Source organism: Balaenoptera ricei, chromosome 15 (assembly GCF_028023285.1).
Source record: "Balaenoptera ricei isolate mBalRic1 chromosome 15, mBalRic1.hap2, whole genome shotgun sequence".
Taxonomy (NCBI): domain Eukaryota; kingdom Metazoa; phylum Chordata; class Mammalia; order Artiodactyla; family Balaenopteridae; genus Balaenoptera; species Balaenoptera ricei.
The window spans coordinates 18,764,178-18,779,402 of record NC_082653.1 but is presented as its reverse complement, the minus strand read 5'-3'; the positions used below and the strand labels follow the sequence as shown (position 1 = coordinate 18,779,402).

General features: G+C 40.2%; 1 protein-coding gene across 3 annotated transcripts in view; it reads right to left on the bottom strand.

Annotated features, from left to right (window-relative positions):
• Positions 1 to 15,225, bottom strand: part of CHD6 (chromodomain helicase DNA binding protein 6) — a 208,893-nt gene that overhangs the window by 89,004 nt on the left and 104,664 nt on the right. For all 3 annotated transcript variants that reach the window (XM_059898585.1, XM_059898587.1, XM_059898586.1), the window contains exons 6-10: positions 9,086 to 9,148; positions 8,215 to 8,273; positions 7,422 to 7,539; positions 3,322 to 3,408; positions 2,985 to 3,119 (exon numbers count right to left, since the gene is read on the bottom strand). In XM_059898585.1, coding sequence (XP_059754568.1) covers positions 2,985 to 3,119; positions 3,322 to 3,408; positions 7,422 to 7,539; positions 8,215 to 8,273; positions 9,086 to 9,148 — 462 coding nt within the window. The remainder of the gene's footprint in view (positions 1 to 2,984; positions 3,120 to 3,321; positions 3,409 to 7,421; positions 7,540 to 8,214; positions 8,274 to 9,085; positions 9,149 to 15,225) is intronic.

Genomic DNA, 15,225 nt, shown 5'->3' with positions numbered 1-15,225 from the left:
TGGCGCAGTGGTTAAGAATCCACCTGCCAATGCAGAGGACACGGGTTCGAGCCCTGGTCTGGGAAGATCCCACATGCCGCGGAGCAACTAAGCCCGTGAGCCACAACTACTGAGCCTGCGCGTCTGGAGCCTGTGCTCCGCAATGGGAGAGGCCGCGACAGTGAGAGGCCCGCGCACCGCGATGAAGAGGGGTCCCCACTCACCGCAGCTGGAGAAAGCCCTCGCACAGAAACGAAGACCCAACACAGCCAAAAAAACATAAATAAATTAAAAATAAATAAATAAATAAAATAAAATAAAAATTTTTAGCTATGCCTATAGTTATATAAAAGAGAATTTTGAGATTGTGTCTTTTCTAACAGCAATTGTAGTCTTTGGTAGTTCTACTTTGGAGTATTACAATAAAGTTTACTCCTGAAATATGCTATTAACTAAAACGAAGCCTTTCACAGGTGAAATTTAATAAAATATCCCCAACCATTTCTTATCACTGATATTTGGAGATAAGTGTAATCTGTCCAATCTGTTCAGACCACTGAAAGTGTGGTCTTTCAGAAACTTACATACCACAACTTACCTACAAAATTACTATAGCTGTAGTTAGGCTAAGCCCCTTGAAATAGAACTCTGTTGAATATTACTATCAGCACATAGGCACAGGTGTTTTTAGAAATAAAGGGGAAAATAATTTACTATGTCAAAAAATTAATTTTAAAGAGAAAGCTCTTAAGCAAAGATATTCCTATAGAAACTCTCTTGCTCTGTTCCCTTAAAGAAATTACATTCTTCTCAACCTATAGGAATCATTCCGCCTGGATCCCCGAAGTCCATGTAACTCATTTTAATGGCACTCTACTCTACTAGATACTATGGGGAGACTTCCTGGAATGCTCCTCATCTCTAGTGACTGAAGCGGCTCACTCCTAGCGCTGCAGATTTCCACTTTGCTGCCTTGGTAGCGCTCCTGATGTAGCGGCATCACGCTCTAATCCCGTCACTCCTCTGGGTTTTCCCTCTTTCTCCAGTGCTAAAGGTTTTACTTTTACATCACCATTAACATGACCAGAAATTTCAGCCATCTAAGGATAAGGCTTGAAATCAGCTAGAAATTCCCGATGCCTAGTCTGGTTGGCTCCTAAGTGGTACAGACTACAGCAAGTAACTTACCCCAAGGCTCCACAACCTTTAGTGGCTACTATTAAATTCAAAAGAGAACTGATTCTTGGGAGTCTCCAAGGTGGGTCTTGACTATTAAATGACTGCTACCCTCTTTGCACAATCGTTACTGACACTCATTTCTTGCTCTCCCAAAATTCCATATCTGACCTACATGTGACCAATTTTTTACCAAAAAGCTTTTACTGATGGAATGTCCTATTCATCAAGACTGGTAGGGTTATCTCTAAACTTCAAAGCCCAGGATAAGAGCCCTTTAAAAAAAAAATTATTCAGTTAAAGTATCATTTGGAGCCAGCCCTTCTCTTAAAACATAAAAAGACAACTTTCATTATATTTTGAGCTATCATTCCAGTTTAGGGTGAGAAAAATTTCAAAACATACCTTTTAAATGAGAGAACAAATAAATTAGAAACCAAAAGAGACAGGTGTGAAATGATCTCACAGTTCATTGAGAGATGAGGAGGACAGGAGCATCACAACAGCAAAGAAGGAAAGGAAAAGGGAAATGGACTGAAAACACTTGCATTCATATTCTTGCCAAGTGCACCTAGTCAGTCTGAAGGAATAAGTGGGATTCAGGCTGAGAGAGTAAGAATCTTGATTACTTCTAGATGATAACTTAGAATTAGCTTCAGAATGAAATTCTCTCTATTCTCTGCTCCCCCACTGGTTTGCTTCTGCTTTGGGCCACATGCCCCAATTAGCCTGGTGCCATGTTTGTCCTACACACACATGCCTCTTCCGTCAGCCTGTGATCTCCTGGGGCAGGGCCTGCACCTTCTTTCTTACTCTGTCCCACACAAGAATCAAACTACAGCAGGTGCTTAGTAAATGACTAACAAATTGAATTTTCAATGGACAACTGTTATAGGAGAGGATTGAGAGAAAAATTCATTAATCAATCATGTAGACAAACACTGTAAAATACACAGGTTTCTAATCACAGTTCCGCATCTCAAGATACCTCCATACCCTTCAGAGCCAAGAAACAAAAGCAAAACTGCTTCTGGATGGTCTCCGACAGGGATCTAAGTTCAGTGTCAAAGTCTTGCCTTCTGAGTCCCAACTTTCCCAGTGATATATATAAAAACAAGAATAAGGAACTGGATAAGAGTTTTTCATATAAAAATAGTGATTTAAAAAAAAATAGAAAATGATCATTCCAGTCTATAGTTATATTCTTTCACAGCTCTGATTCTTTTCCCAAGTCTTAACTGGGCTCTATCCCAATTCTGCCTCCTTTGACATTTTTGCAGCTTGGTGGTAATAATCCAGAATCAGAAAAACAAACCAATTCAACAAAAACGTACTGAAAACCTATGTTTTATCTGCAAAGTCCCAGCGATTATCTATAGAGAAAGGACAGTTCTTCCCTGTAAGAATATTCCACTTGAGTAAAGGCAAAGTATAAAACTGAAGAAAAGAGATCACCGATGGAGCAAGGGATAAGAAACAGGAACAAGAAAGATACTAACAACTTACTGAGCTTCTTTCCCAAGCCAGGCATTTCTTACCTTCTATCTTACTGACTCCATCTGACAGCCATACACCAAGAAATCAAAGCTCATAGCCAAGCTTCTGAAACGTCACATACATCAAAGTAGAGCCCGGACGTAAAGCTGACCTGAGTGCTAGCAAAGCGTGATGTGGGGAGAAACACACCCCAAACTGCAGTTGCAGTGGGAGTGACCGATGATAAGACCACAGAAACCACTCAGGAGCACAGCCCAGGGGAGCCCCAGGATTGCCAAGTTCCTAAAATCACATGTTACGAGAGGCGCCAAACAGTGACGTGGGTACATTACCACATGCTTAACTTCAGGAAGAACTTGCAGAGATTCGAATTCTTTAACTTTCGCAGGATCCACATCCTCCTCCAGCTCCCACGTACTTTCTTCGTAAGGCAGTGAGCACCACTTCACCAGGTAATGCGTCACTTCCTAGTGGGAAATGGGAGAGACGCTTACGTTCTTTCTACTGCATTACAGGAATCAGTCCTACACTGACAGACCTATGAAAACCCCCCTACAATACAGCACGCGAATGCCATGAAAACAAGGACCACACGTTAACGAAACGTGCAAAATATCTTCGGCAAGCGGCAAAGACACTTCGGAAGAGTCAAAACAGCAAAATACCCACCTCTCCGGTTTCTGCATCCTTGGTGTGGGCCACCTCCAAGATGCGATCAACCTCCACGTAGTCTGGGTTGAACAAGTCTTCGTCAGGCTAAGGCAAACAAAGAAGAAGAGCTAAGAAGTGTCCCCCCATCCCTCCAACCCAGCATCCAGTGTTTGAAGTGACCCCCTCCTCTGGGCCCTATTGGGCGGGAAACACAGAATGAAAAGGTTCGCTTGAAAATAAAAGTCACATCACTGACATTTCTTCACTGTCCCCAAATCCTCCTCTTCAGGACTGAATTTAAAGAAATGACCACACCTTACAGGTTGCCCCACGGCCGGGGTGACGCTTTCCTGTTGGTCATTACAGTACTGAGCAAAAATCAGCACAAGGAGGATTTCCAGAGATATCCCTCGGAAACCCAGAATTACAGTCTGTTTTTCTTCTTAATACCAATAACGGTTAATATTGGAAGGAGGCATGGGGGGAGCTTCAGGGGTACTGATAATGTTTTATTTCCTGACCTAGGTGCTGGTTACACAGGAGTGTTTATTTTGCAAAAATTCACTGAGCTGTACCCTTAGGACTGCTTACTGTTAAACACACTACGCTTCAAAAGAAAAAGTGTACTTACAAAATAATAAGCAAGATTTAGAAATATTTAATGTGTGTCCAGTGTTTAGCCTGTAAGCTACTTTATGGAGTAGCAGGTGTCGTAATTATCTTTACAGATGAGAAAACTGACTCAGAGAGGTTAAATAAGTACCGTGACCGAGGCTGCAAAGCCACGTGAATCAGAACGTTTACCCGGGTCTTTCTTGCCCAGAAGCCCTCCTCCTGAAGTGCAGGAATGTTCTTATTACCCCTTAAGCTAGAAGGCACTTTAGGAGCTGTCTAGTTTCATCTTCCAATCAACGCAGGAACACTTTTTTTTTACAGCATCCCTGGCAAATCCACCCTCGGATTCAATTATCCGTGTTCAGGAATTTATTGCCCTCTGAGACCTGACCCACTGCCAAGACAGCTTTACCTCTGCCTGTTCAGTAGTAGCGTCATGATCTTTATCATTATTACTATTAAATTACAGCCTAATTTTCCTCCTGTAACTGACTCATTGGTGTGAACTGCTTCCTCTACAGCAGCAGTAACCAAGTTGATTCCTCCATATCGGAACACCTCCCTAACCCCAGGTGTTCAATGTTCTTCAGATGCCACGTTTCTAGATCCCGTGGTGATGCAGAGAGCTAACCTTTGTGGAATAGTGACTATGGGTCAGGCACCATGCTTAGCACTTCTATCAACACTGTGCCATTTAATCCTCCCAGGTAGTCTGTGAGGGTGATAGTATTAGGAGTTCTGATTTACAAAAACAGAGGATACTGAGTCTGAAGGAGCTACTGCAATTGGCCCAAGGCAAACTGCTATCTGGTCATTCTCCCCACTCCAAAGTTGTAAAGATCTTTAAAATACCGATGTGTGACATTACATTTACTTATTGACATTTTCATTACTTCATTCATCCTCTCCTGTCCAGGTAAATCTGAACTTTGATTCTGTCATGTATTCTCCCAGCACTGGGTCTGGTGTTGAGGAGTCAGGGTCTCATAGGCCTCCAGCCCCGTGGGGCGTGGGAACTCACAGCCTTTCCAGCCCCACTCTCCTTCACATGTGCCCTCGGCTACCTCATAAAGCGGCTGGAAATAATGGGTATGAAGAAGCTCTATTCAAAACTAGGTTATTATTTACTTCATAAGAATACCATTTATGCAAGTTATTAACAAAAATGTTGACTAGGTCAAGACTGAAGACAGCGTTAACAGCAACTACTCCCCACTCTCACTCCTCATTCCTTTCATGATGGCCTCCAATCTTCTCAAAAGCCTTTCCTTCCCCAAGGGTATGAATTCTCATTACAGTATTTTCTTCCCCAAGGGTATGAATTCCCATTACAGTATTTCTACACATCCTAACACAGTTTTCTATTCCCAACCAAGGGAAAAAATCACTCCCTTGGGAATAAATCAGAAACCAGATTCATGGGGCTTTGCAGGCTACATTAAGTAGTTTGGACTTTATTCCAAGAAAACAGGAAGTGCTGAAGGGTCTGGAGCAGGAGTGGCATAGAAAACCCTCCTCCCATACCTGGGCACAAACAAGTGGTGACTGAGCACTGACTCTGCGCCTAGTACCACAGATAGAAACATGAGGAAGACGTGGCCCTGTCTGTCTCGCAGGGCTCAAAATGGAAGACACAGACACGTAAACAAGTCACTGCACTGCAAATGCTTGCTAAAATAGAGGCGTGAATAGGAAGTTCCAGGAACCGAGGGAGAGTATCCAACAGGGCTTCAGGATGGTTTTTCCAATTCTAGTCCTTCCCTTCCGATTCTCTACAGAGGAACAATGCCATAAAAAACAGTTCTCACAGGTTTTACAACAATCCTGGAGAGGCCTGGGGCCAAACGTTAAGGCTAAAGAAAAAGGACTCCATATTGGGACAAAAAGAACACTTATTGACATTATCCTAAACTAGTTTTTTGTCATTTGTGGGAAAGGAGTACAACATGAACAATGAATTGGTAAGAACGTGCAGCAATCTGCTAAAATTTGATGGCATCTCAGTGCACTCTTAAGGTCTATCTAGTATTTGTGACTACATTTAAAAAATAATTTTTATTGCTTTTTTCTTCATAAGTTATCTGTGTAAAATTGAAAAATTACATGTTAAAGAAAATAGAAATCACCACAATCCCATCAAATGGAGAAAATTATGCCATCATTTTCACGTACACTCAGACATTTTCTATGCATTATTATGGTGATTCTTCTCTCTTGTACCCCCCAAAATGGAACTGTCTCATATAAGAGCTTGACATTTTCAACTAACAATAGTTAACATCACTAAGCCTCTTCCTATGACGTTAATAATTGTCCTCCAATATCATTTCTACTAGCTGCACGGTATTGCATTCTGTGGGATGTATCATAATTTAACAAGTGTCTATTATCTAACATTTTGTTTGTTTTCAATTTTTCACCAATACAAACAACTGTTTATCATAGCTAAGTCTTTGCACAAAGACTTGATAGTTTCCTTAAAATAAATGGTGGAAACAGAACTGCTGGGACAAAGTATAGGCAAATATTGAGACATGTGGATGTCTGTTGTCATCCTGCTGTCCTGACAGGTCATCCTAAGTTACGCTCCTAACCAGTGACGACGACAGTGTCTCTTCCCTACACCTTCACCAGCAGTGGAAAATACTTATGTTTAAAACCTTCAAATATTTGATAAGTAAAAACTAGAAGATTCCCATTTTAATTTGCATTTCTTTGACTGCTAGTGAAATTGACTACATTTTTGTATGGTTGGTAAGTAATTTTCCCCTCTTTTCTGAATTCCCCATTAATTTGTCCATTTTTTCTATTTGGGATTTTGTACTTTTCTTTTTGAACTATAAGAGCATTTCTTGTCATTAAAGCTATTTGTCATGTGTATATGTATGTGTATCATGCATGTGTATATGCAAATATAAATAAGGTTTCCATACTGGGTAAGAAGAATGTATGCCTTGTATGTATGTGTGCATGTACGTAATTAGTGAATACGTCTATGTACATTATGTACTTAAAGATTTATTTGTGGTATTTTCTAACTTACAGGCACTACAGATGTTTTGACATCCAAATCCATCAATCCTTCCTCTTGCTGTAGGTACCATACTTAGAAATTCCCAAGTTTATATATTTATTTACTTATTTTCTAACAGTTTAGCTTTGTTTTTATTTTTTACACCCAAACTTTAAGTCTTCTTGGAATTGCCCTTTTGGGGAGGGGGGAGGAGGAAATGAAAGAACTGTGTGCACATTCCTTCTGTGTGTACATTCTGCCCTAGGACGTGACCTAGATGCACGTTCTTATGAGTTATCAGTTTATAAGGTTTGATCCTTATTCCTTGCTGGATAATTTGTTTTCTTTGGCTTAAATCTGGACAAATCTTGTCACAAATCAGCAGACACCTGAGCAATAGATCTACACAGGACTTCAACTTTAAGAAACTTAAACCCGGTATTTAATACCGCAAGAAAAGCAGTGATCAAATGAGTAAACATTGCTTCACCTCAGTAAAAATGTGCTTCATCTGGGCTTGTTTATTCCTAAATCGCTTGATCTTCTGTGCGATGCGAGGATCCTTTTCGAGTTCTTCCATTGTGGCCCATTTACAGTGTAAGTAGGAACTATCCAAAGACACACAAATTGTGAGACAAGCACAGAACCAGCAAACCATCAAGTTTTAAAGTGTTTCAATAACCAGGTGACTGTCTAACACAGCAGCAGTGGAGTGACTTGCTGTGGAACTGCTGGAGACTAGGCTTAGAAGGGCCTTGCCCTTCAGGACAAAAACAGAATACAAAACAATGCAGCAATTCCAAGCAACTGGTCACCACTCTGTGGCTTCTAGAGAAACTGGCTCAGAGCAGAGGGAGGGCAGGTATAGGCAGGCCATCGTTAATGCACATTAGTGAAAGTGGGCACACAGCAGAGAAAGAAAGAAAAACGTTAAGTGGAGAGAAAAGTATAGGCTATAGGACCATGGTTCTCCACTCTGGGTGCAAATGGGAACTGCAGAGGGAGTTTTTAAAACACACCAATCCTTGAGAACTACTCCCAGAGTATGAGCCAACGGGTCTTGAGTGCAGCAAGGACTTCAATAGTTTTAAAAAGCTCTCCAGGTGATTCTATACGCAGCCAAAGTAAAGCACTGCTGCCTAAGGTGAACTTGAGCCAATCAAGATCTGTGGGTCATGCCTTAGGGGCCATTCTTGGAAAATATAAAAGATAATGGTGTGATGAAAGAAGAAAGTTTTATTCATTTAAAATACACATACAAATGATACACTAAATAGACGTACAAATTCCTATACTTGACGTAGAACAGCTCCAAGTCGAATGGGGGTTCTCCCGGGTGAACCTGTAACCAAAAGCAAGCAGTTATCAGCCCAGATCCCCATGGATCACCCTTATGTGCCAAACGAAAAAGGTAAATCAATACTTCTTCCTGGTTTTAGAACATATTTCTCGAGGACATTTTCATTTTCCCAGGTCTTTTTCTGACAGGTCTGGAGCAGGCTTTCTAAAGGCTGAACACACGGTAAGCTATAAGGTTAGAAAAAAAAAAATGATCCTCCTGGTGTCATTCTTAGGTCCAGGCTGGGAGAGCATTCAGCTGATAAAGCCAAACTGGCCCAGGGCTCTGAGAGCTGGTGCAGAAGTGAGAACATGCATTTCCGGCGTCCTCCCAACCGTCCCCCACAAACTCCAGTGATGTTCACTCTCAAAGTAAGGAAGTTTACTTTCATAAATACTTGAGGTAAAGATGAAACTATGCCCTCACTGGCACTGGCATACTCCTTCACGCCAGAAATTTTCTCTAGAGGTTCTCTACACAGCCCTGAGACGTTGAAAGGAAAAGATGTTTTCATTGGGAGTCTTTTCCCATCTCTTCCTGGCCCTCCGATGACTTTCAGTGGGCTATGGCAACTAAAGCATCAATACCTTTTGCTAGGATCGTAAGGAAAAAAACCATCGGTTTGGGCCATACTCAAATATTTCAGAATTTCATGTCTTAAAATCTTTCATGGAGGTGAAAATAAGTGTCAACTAGCCAAACAGTGTTCTTGCCTAGCTCTCAGTCCAGCCAAGAATGACCACTCCAGAAACATCTCTCCACAGAGGGTGTAAACTGCGCTAGTGATATACAAGCCAGAAACATCAGCCACGAACCTCCTGGACAGTCTTAGATGCCAGGATCTTCTCAATGATGTTTGCGTCATCTTCTGGAGGCTCCTGGAGATGGAGGTTAAAGAGAGAGACAATTACGGCACCACAGGAGCCATGAAATAATTCTAGAAGAAATACTGTAATAGGCACTACTTTGTCCAAAAGTTCACCTTTGAGTACTGAGGTCTCTCTCCTATCAGCCCACAGAGTGATCAAAAGATCACACACATTCTAACCTCTGGGCATAACACCCTATCACCTTCCCCTCCCAAGTGAGCAGGGAAGTTATTCTGCTTCTTGATTTGCTTCAGATTCTTCATTTCAGATCTGCCTTTAGCATCATTAAAATTGACCCTAAGACTTCCCTTCTCTGCCAAAACTGCTTACATGTTGCTGCATAAATTTTCAGAAAGGCCTAACATAGAAGAGTCTGGGGGCTTTAGAATCAGAGGGTCCCAATTCTGACACAATCCAGCTATTGACTTTGGGCTAGTCAATTAACACCTCTTAGTTCCAAGTCTATTAAAATAGGAGTTAAAAACACATATCTCACTGGGTTACTGGGAGGATAAAATGGCATGTGAAAACATTTTTTGGACAGTAAGCGCTATGCAAATGCAAAGTATAATTATTCTTTACTAAATTGTACCATCTTTCCCCTCTGTACCTGGAAGTGGCTTTCTGTTTCATTGATCATCCATTGACTACAAATCCCAACTGGAAACAAATTAATTCCTTCCTTTCTGCCCTAGATACACATCAACATTTCCTAATCTCCATGAAATCTCTTTCTACAGAGTATTTGACTTAAAAAAAAAAAAATCTGCATTTAAAAAACAACAAACTTAAAAAAGGATGCACTGGATCTACAAATATTTCTTTAAAATTTTATTTTGTTTTATCTTTATATAAAGGGTGTCATGGTGGATGTAATCTTCTTTAACTAAATATGATATTGCCAATATTCATCCATATTGTTCATGTTGCTTTAGCCATTCAATTTTAATACTGTATAATATTCTATTGTATTAATAAACCAGAGTCTATTTGTCTTCTTCCTTTGATGGACATTAAAAAAAAAAAAAAAAAAAAAGATGCATTGGGTCACAACTCTCCTGTTAAATGTTCTTCCTCGGACTTTATTTGAGCAGTTTTATTTCCATCGTTTCATATGCACTACATAACCTTTCCAGATCCAGTATTTATCACAATATGAGATTTAGAACAGTATATGAAAAGAACACTCATCACAACAACCCTAACTCTCAAAATAACTATTTGGGTTCCTTATCAGAACTTTCCAAAAGGATGGTTTATGCTGCATCTCAGTGCCCATTCTAGGGCTCAACTGTCCCAAAGTCATACCATTACAGAAAACATATTTTCTAAGAACTTAAATGAAGCTTTTCCCAGAAAGGTGATGGTAAAAAAAGATGAGTAGGGCGGATGGCAGAAAAGAAGTATGGGAATCAGCAGGCACTGACAGATGCTCCCAAAGGCTACAAATATTTATTACGTCCCCCTGGACACATGGCATTGTGAAGTTAATCCAAAATGACAAGTCTTTTCCCACTGCTCAACCAGAAGACAAGTGAACTGGGCCTACCATACAATAGAAGGATGGGGTGGGATACAGACTAAGCTTTTGTTTTCCTGTCAGTATGTTTCTTCTGCTTGATTCTTCTGCACAAGTTAAGAAAAGGAGAAGGAGGCAGTTTACTGTGGATTGCCCGTCTTCTCCCACCACAATATAAGCCTTGTGAGGGCAGGGATCTTTATTTGTTTTACTCACTAATGTAGCTAGATACCTTGAAAAAGCCAGGCAACAGTGGGTGATCATTGAATATTGGCTAAATGCTAAACAACAGGGAAGAGGAAAAGAGACACAGACGGAAATACACAAGGAAAGATAAAGCATTATTCTTAATCTACATCATGTGATTAAAAAGTCTCCCTCTTCTCCATATACCTGGACTTATCTTCTACTGTACAGATGGGTAACAGCAAAGGGCCCAAGCTAGATGTACTTTCCTGAGCAGTAAAATCACTACCCCAACCTTGCAGCCAAACAGAGCTCTGACTATGACAGGTGGACAGAGAACAAAGGAACAGGGGCTGGGTCACAAGGAACTAGATGAATGAACCAACTTCCTTCCTACCTTCCTACTTCATTTCCTTCCTAAATTTCTCCCACATTATTTATTGAGTGCCTTCTGTTTATGCACTGGTCTTATAGAAATAAATGAGCTACAGCCTTCATCATCAAGGAACTGCCAGACATGCTAACACATGCTTTAAGTGAGGTATGGCATACATACAGCATGCAGAGATCTCAAGTGTACAGTTGTTGAAGTTTAAGTCCCACCAAGATCAAGTTATATAACATTTCCAACATCCTGGAAGACCCTCATGCTCCCACTAGAAGTAACCACTATTCAGACGTCTACCACCATTGATTAGTTCTGCCTATTATTAAGTTTCATGTAAATGCAATCACATAGTGTGTGGTTCATTCTCCTGTATTACTGTGTAGTATTTTATTGTATAAATACACCACCATTTATTTATCCATTCTATTGCTGAGGAATATTTGGGTTGCTTTCAATGTTCACATAAATGCACTCATTTACCTTGGATATAACATAGGAGTGGAACTGCTAGGTTATGAGGTTCGTTATATGTTTAGTTTTTTTTTTTAAATAAATTTATTTATTTTTGGCTGCGCTGGGTCTTCGTTGTTGCGCATGGGCTTTCTCTAGTTGCGGTGAGTGGGGACTACTCTTTGTTGCGGCGTGTGGGCTTCTCGTTGAGGTGGCTTCTCTTGCTGTGGAGCACTGGCTCTAGGCATACGGGCTCAGTAGTTGTGGCTCGCGGGCTCTAGAGCGCAGGCTCAGTAGTTGTGGTGCACGGACTTAGTTGCTCCGAGGCATGTGGGATCTTCCCGGACCAGGGCTCAAACCCGTGTCCCCTGCATTGGCATGTGGATTCTTAACCACTGTGCCACCAGGGAAGCCCGTGTTTAGTTTTAATGGATATTGTCAGAACTTTTCCCAAAGTGGCTGTAACAATTTTTACATCCGACAGCAGTGTATGGGAGTTGCAACTGACTTGATACTGTCAGTCTTGAAAATTTTAGCCATTCCCAGTGGATGTGTATTATCATCTCTTTGATTCACATTTCCCTGATAACTAAGGATGCTGAGCATCTTTTCATATGCATATTGGCCATGTGGATATCCTCACTGTGAAGCTCCTGTTCAAGTCATTTGCCTATTTTAAAAATTGTCCTTTTTTCTGATTGGCAAGAGTTCTTTATATTTGCGAGAGTTTAATATATATCTTTATTTCTCAATAAGAGTCCTCTGTCACAATCCATACAAACATTTTCTACCAATCTATGGTTTGCATTTTCAACCTGAAAATGTATCTTTTGATGAACAGAAGTTCTATATAATCCACCTTATCAATCTTTTCTCTTACATATTTTTGTGTTGTTTAAGGAATCTTTGCTGCCACCAACGTCATTCATTAAGCCATATATGTGGTTGTAAATCTTCTTGTAGCCACATTAAAAAACAGATGAATTTGATTTTAACAATATTTTATTTAAATATACCCCAAATATTATCATTTCAATATGTAATCAATGTAAAATTATTAATGGAATAGTTTACATTATTTTTCTCACACTAAGTCTTTAAAAATCTACTGTGTATTCCACACTTACAGCACATCTCACTTCAGACTAGGTATATTTCAAGTGCTTAATAGCCACACACAGCTAAGTACAAGCCATGCTGGGCAGTACACACCACTCTATTTTGTTCCATTGGTCTATTTGTTCTTATGGCAACACTACTCTGTCTTCATTGTGGCTTGATTACAAAGTCTGGATTATGGTAAGTATTCCAATTTAGTTCTTCCTTTTCAAGATTGCCTTGGCTAATCTAGGTCTTTTGTACTTCCATCATCAATTTCTATCAGAAAAACACCCTGCTCAGATTTTGACTGGGACTGAACTATAGACGTCTTCACAATATTGAATACATGTATGTCATATATCGCTCTATTTATTTAGGTCTTCTTTAATTTCTTTCAGCAATGTTTGTCATATAGAAGGCTTGTATCCTCTGAGAGTTATTACAGGGTATCTAATACCGTGATACTATTATAAATGGTATTTTACAATTTTCCTTTCCTGATTTGATGTTGCTAGTTTATAGAAATAGTTTTGTTTTTTTTACTATATTATAAAAGGTGCCAATACATTTGCTCGACACAGGGTTACCACAAACATTCAATTTGTTAAAAAAAAAAAAGTGCAATATCTGTGAAGTGCAATAAAGCGAACAGTAATAAAATGAGGCATGCCTGTATTTTTTCTTTCATTAATTAATTAATTTATTTTTGGCTGCGCTGGGTTTTCGTTGCTGCATGTGGGCTTTCTCTCTAGTTGCAGCGAGTGGGGGCTACTCTTCGTTGCGGTGCACGGGCTTCTCATTGAGGTGGCTTCTCTTTGTTGTGGAGCTCAGGCTCTAGGTGCATGGGCTTCAGTAGTTGTGGCATGTGGGCTCAGCAGCTGTGGTGCACAGGCTTAGTTGCTCCAAGGCATGTGGGATCTTCCTGGACCAGGGCTCAAACCTGTGACCCCTGCATTGGCAGGCGGATTCTTAACCATTGCGCCACCAGGGAAGTCCTGTATTTTTTCTTTTTCCTTAGTTCAGTAGCCAGGACCTCCAGTGTATTTCTGAATATAAATGAGAATAATGGAATCTTTTTCTTACCCCCAAATTCAGAGGGAAAGTATTCAATACTGCACCATTTAATATAATATTAGCTGTCAGTTTTTATCTACTGACTTTTAAGATGTTCTTTCAGTATTTGGTTTTCTACAGTTTAAGATATGCTTAGTATGGTTTTCTTTTTTACATTTTTCCTGCTTGGGGGTTACCTGACATTGAATGTACTGGCGGATAGCTTCATCAGTTTATGGGAATTTCTGGCCATTCATTTTATCTTCAAACAGTCCTCTGATTCACTCTCTCCTCCATGTCTAGGACTCTAATCAAATATGTATGTGTTAGTCCTTTTCACTGCACCCCAATTGCCTCTTTATCCGTTTATGCTTTGCTATGTTCTTTCCATTCTTTTTTCTGTGTGTCAGTTTAGAAAACTTTGTGTTCATCTGTCTTCAAAGTCACCAATCTTATCTTCTACTGTGTCTAATCTGCTTTTAAACTCATCCACTGTGTTCTGAATTTTATAAATTGAAAATTTCAGTTTTACAGTGTTGATCTGATTCTCTTTATAGATTCAATTCTCTGTTGGAATTCTTTACTTTAGAACTTATTTTGTCCATCTTTTCCTCTATTTTCTTTAACACATGAATCATGGTTATTTAAAAGTTCTTTTCTGCTGTTATCTGGATCATCTGGGGTCTGCTTCTATTAACATATTTATTTTCTTGATTTTCAGTCAATTTCCCAGCCTTTTCGAATGTCTAATAATTTTTTACTGTATGATGAATACTGTGAATACTGTGAATAAAAGAATCACAGCAGCTCCAAATAATATCTTCTACTACAAGTGTTTCCTATTTTCTCTTAGACAAACAGGGAGAAGGAGTGGGTCCCACTGGTCCAATCAGGGACTGTTGGGTCAGGACTGGGTTACTGCCAAGATTCAGTCCATCCCTTGTTTTACCTGTTCCTTGAGTATGAATGTCCAAGGTCACTGACTCTAAGTCCAGCAGGTCTTTTTACTCCTGAGCCCTGAAGTCTCCAATCCCAGGCAGGTTAAAAATCTCTCTTAAGGGAGAGTCAGGTTTTTTTTTGCAGTAGACCCATCCTTTTAGTGAGATTGTATCTCCTAAAAGTAACGTGAGACTGTGAGATTTCAATCTGCCTTCTGGCTGAGCCACTAACTTCTTGGGCAACCCCAGAATTCATCAAATGTCTCCAGGGGAAAGCTCCCTGTTTTGGGAATTCCTTTAGTTTCCAATCATTTCACCAGCCCTGCATAATCAATCACCAGCAGGGTCAGATGGTTTCTCTTCAACCCAGAATAGTCTCTGTTTGGGCCCAGCCTGACCCTCAGCCCCTGCCCAGAATTGCAGAATGCCTCCAGAGAAGAAACAGTCAGCA